The 2,502-nt window shown below is 60.5% G+C and overlaps 1 protein-coding gene across 1 annotated transcript in view; it reads left to right on the top strand.

Moving 5' to 3' along the window:
- Window position 1: 1 nt before the first annotated feature.
- Window positions 2-2,502, top strand: part of PTSG_06786 (uncharacterized protein) — a 3,444-nt gene continuing 943 nt past the window's right edge. The window contains exons 1-5 of the mRNA XM_004992127.1: window positions 2-59; window positions 565-1,893; window positions 2,010-2,040; window positions 2,090-2,160; window positions 2,392-2,467. Of these exons, the coding sequence (XP_004992184.1) occupies window positions 570-1,893; window positions 2,010-2,040; window positions 2,090-2,160; window positions 2,392-2,467 (1,502 nt within the window). The 5' untranslated portion in view covers window positions 2-59; window positions 565-569. The remainder of the gene's footprint in view (window positions 60-564; window positions 1,894-2,009; window positions 2,041-2,089; window positions 2,161-2,391; window positions 2,468-2,502) is intronic.

Genomic DNA, 2,502 nt, shown 5'->3' with positions numbered 1-2,502 from the left:
CTGCACCTGCAGTCACACGAGAGAGCAGGAATTGCTCTGGGCGAAAAGAACAAAAAACGGTGAGATTCGCACAATCTCTTGTATCACTTGCCGTTGGCCTACTGCCAACTTGCGCTCTCTTATGGACGTGTGCACGTGTGCTGGCTTCCTGCGCGAGTGTGGACACCATTTCCCGCAGCGCTCTGTGTGTGTGTGTGTGTGTGTGTGTGTGTGTTTTCTTCTCATCTCTGCCCTTCTCCCGTCCCTTGTGGGGCAGTAGTAGGTGAACGCACACGCACACGCACACGCACACGCACACGCACGCGCACGCCTACGCACACACACACGCGCGCGCATGTTGGCTCGCACTGGCCCCATTCCACCCTGCCTGCTGTGTGCATTTCCCCCATGTCTGCTTCCCTCCTTCTACCTCCACACACACACACACACACACACACACACACACACACACACACACACACACACACACACACACACACACCCAGAGCCATCTTCACCCCGGCAATCCGCTGCCCTCTTGTCGCTCACTTTGGCTCGGCTGCTGTGGCGTTTGACCCTTCGCAGGCACGATGGACATACGCGTGGTGTCCATCACGGACGCGCGTATGGAGAATCTGAGGCTGTCCAACGAGAAGGAGTGTGCGGTTCCGCAGGACGTCATCGACACCTTCGTTGCGTGCACGCACGTGGCGGTGGCCATTGAGTCATCAGTTCTCATGGAAGATGCAGAGGTGCAGCAGATGGAAAAGTGGGGCGACACCTTGTATTGCCCCATTGTTGCTGTCACCATTCGCCCCCTGAGCGCCAACAGCCCTGACGACGACCACAGCCACATCGACAGCAGCAACTTCAGGCCCGCCTGCTTCCTTCGCCGTGTTGGTGATGGGAACAGCAGCATCATCCATGGTGGTGGTCGTGGTGGTGGCAGCGAGTACATCGGCGAGGTGCACGTTGCGTGCGCCGACCTTGGTGATGGTGCACGGTTTGCCTGCGACTTGGTGGTAGCTGTGCCGCGTCTTCACATGCCGCTGGTGGTGTTGGCTGGCCCCCCTGCGTCGCTCGCAGCGCAGCTGACGGCGGTTCGCCGCGAGTTGCTGCAGGGGGTGTACGTCCCGCACAAGTTTGCATGCGTGCAAGCCCCACCCAAGGCGCGGCGCAGTGGTTCCCGCCGTGCTGTGCCGTCCACATACCGCATTGTTGCGCTTGTGCGCACTGAGCTGAGCAGCATGGGGGATGTGCCGAATGATCGTGGCGACGGCGCCGTCTGCACGCAACTTCAGATGGCGTGGCGCACAGTGCCCGTCATTGTTGCAGCCATCGTGCATGAGGCACGGCGGGCGTGCATGCGGTCCACGGTGAGGGCACACGACGCTACCCAGGGGTGGCTGCGGCAGCTTGGGAAGCGTGTGGGCAAGCTGCTGCGAGCACTGCGCAAGCAGAGGAACAGGCGCATGGTGTCTACGGCAGCAGAAGACGTGGCCCACGTCCGCAATCGCGCCCGCATCGATGCTGACACCCCTGACATTAGCGCCGTGACGAGCATTGCGGGCACGAGTGGCGGGGAGCGCATGTCTGCGGTGCACAGGCTCGTGGATGCTGTTGTGCAGCAGCCCGACATTCTTGTGGCCACTGTGGACGACGCAGGCTGCAACGCGCTGACGTGGGCGTGCAAGATGAAGGACCGAGATCTTGTCGCCCTGCTGCTGACGCTCGGGGCGGACCCTGTGCTTGCAGATCGGAGGGGCGTGCTGCCTGGTGGGGAGGACGCCATTGCGAAGATTATTGATGAGTTCTGCTTGTGCGTGGAGCCGTTCGTGGGTGTTGGAAACTCTGTCGACCAGCATGGCCAGCCGCTTGGCCCCGAGATCTTCACCCCTCCACCGCGAACGCGAGGTGTGCGCTGCTGTGTGGTTGTATGTGTGCGTGCGTGTGTGTGCGTGTGTGTGTGTGTGCGTGTGTGTGTGTCGTAACAATATAATTGTGCACGTGTTCCTGGTTTCGTGTGTCAGTTTTTCTCCTGTCTGAGTTCACACTTGACACGTGTGCTCACTGCTCTTGTGCTGTGGTGTGCGTTGCTTGGTCCATCCAGTGCAACCCTCGGTGGAGGCACGGACAACAGCGGCATCGGCTGCAAGGATGACCGAGCGGCTGATACGCCGGGTTCGTATGGTGGATGAGCATGAACGGGCAGTACCCGCTCTTGCCGCCAGCGGCCCTCTGCAGCAGCCGGGAGGTGAGCATTGCAATTGGGAGTATGTTCGTGCATGCATGGGGCTGTGTGTGTGCGTGTGTGTGTGTGCGTGTGTGTGTCTTGTGTGGTCTTGTGTGCGCGTATGTTATTGTTCCTTCACTCACATTGCGTACCCTTGCGTTGTGCGTTGCTCCATTCAGCGTCACCTCCCGTGAAGACACAGCAGCATCATCAGATCGTCAGCGTCGACTGCCGCACGTGCCACTCAGCTCCCGCGTCAGCGCAGCAGCAGCAGGAGGAGGAGCAGCTGG

Source organism: Salpingoeca rosetta (genome assembly GCF_000188695.1).
Source record: "Salpingoeca rosetta unplaced genomic scaffold supercont1.17, whole genome shotgun sequence".
In the NCBI taxonomy this organism is placed as follows: Eukaryota; class Choanoflagellata; order Craspedida; family Salpingoecidae; genus Salpingoeca; species Salpingoeca rosetta.
Note: the sequence above shows the minus strand (reverse complement) of the source record. Positions and strands in the feature narration are given on the sequence as shown.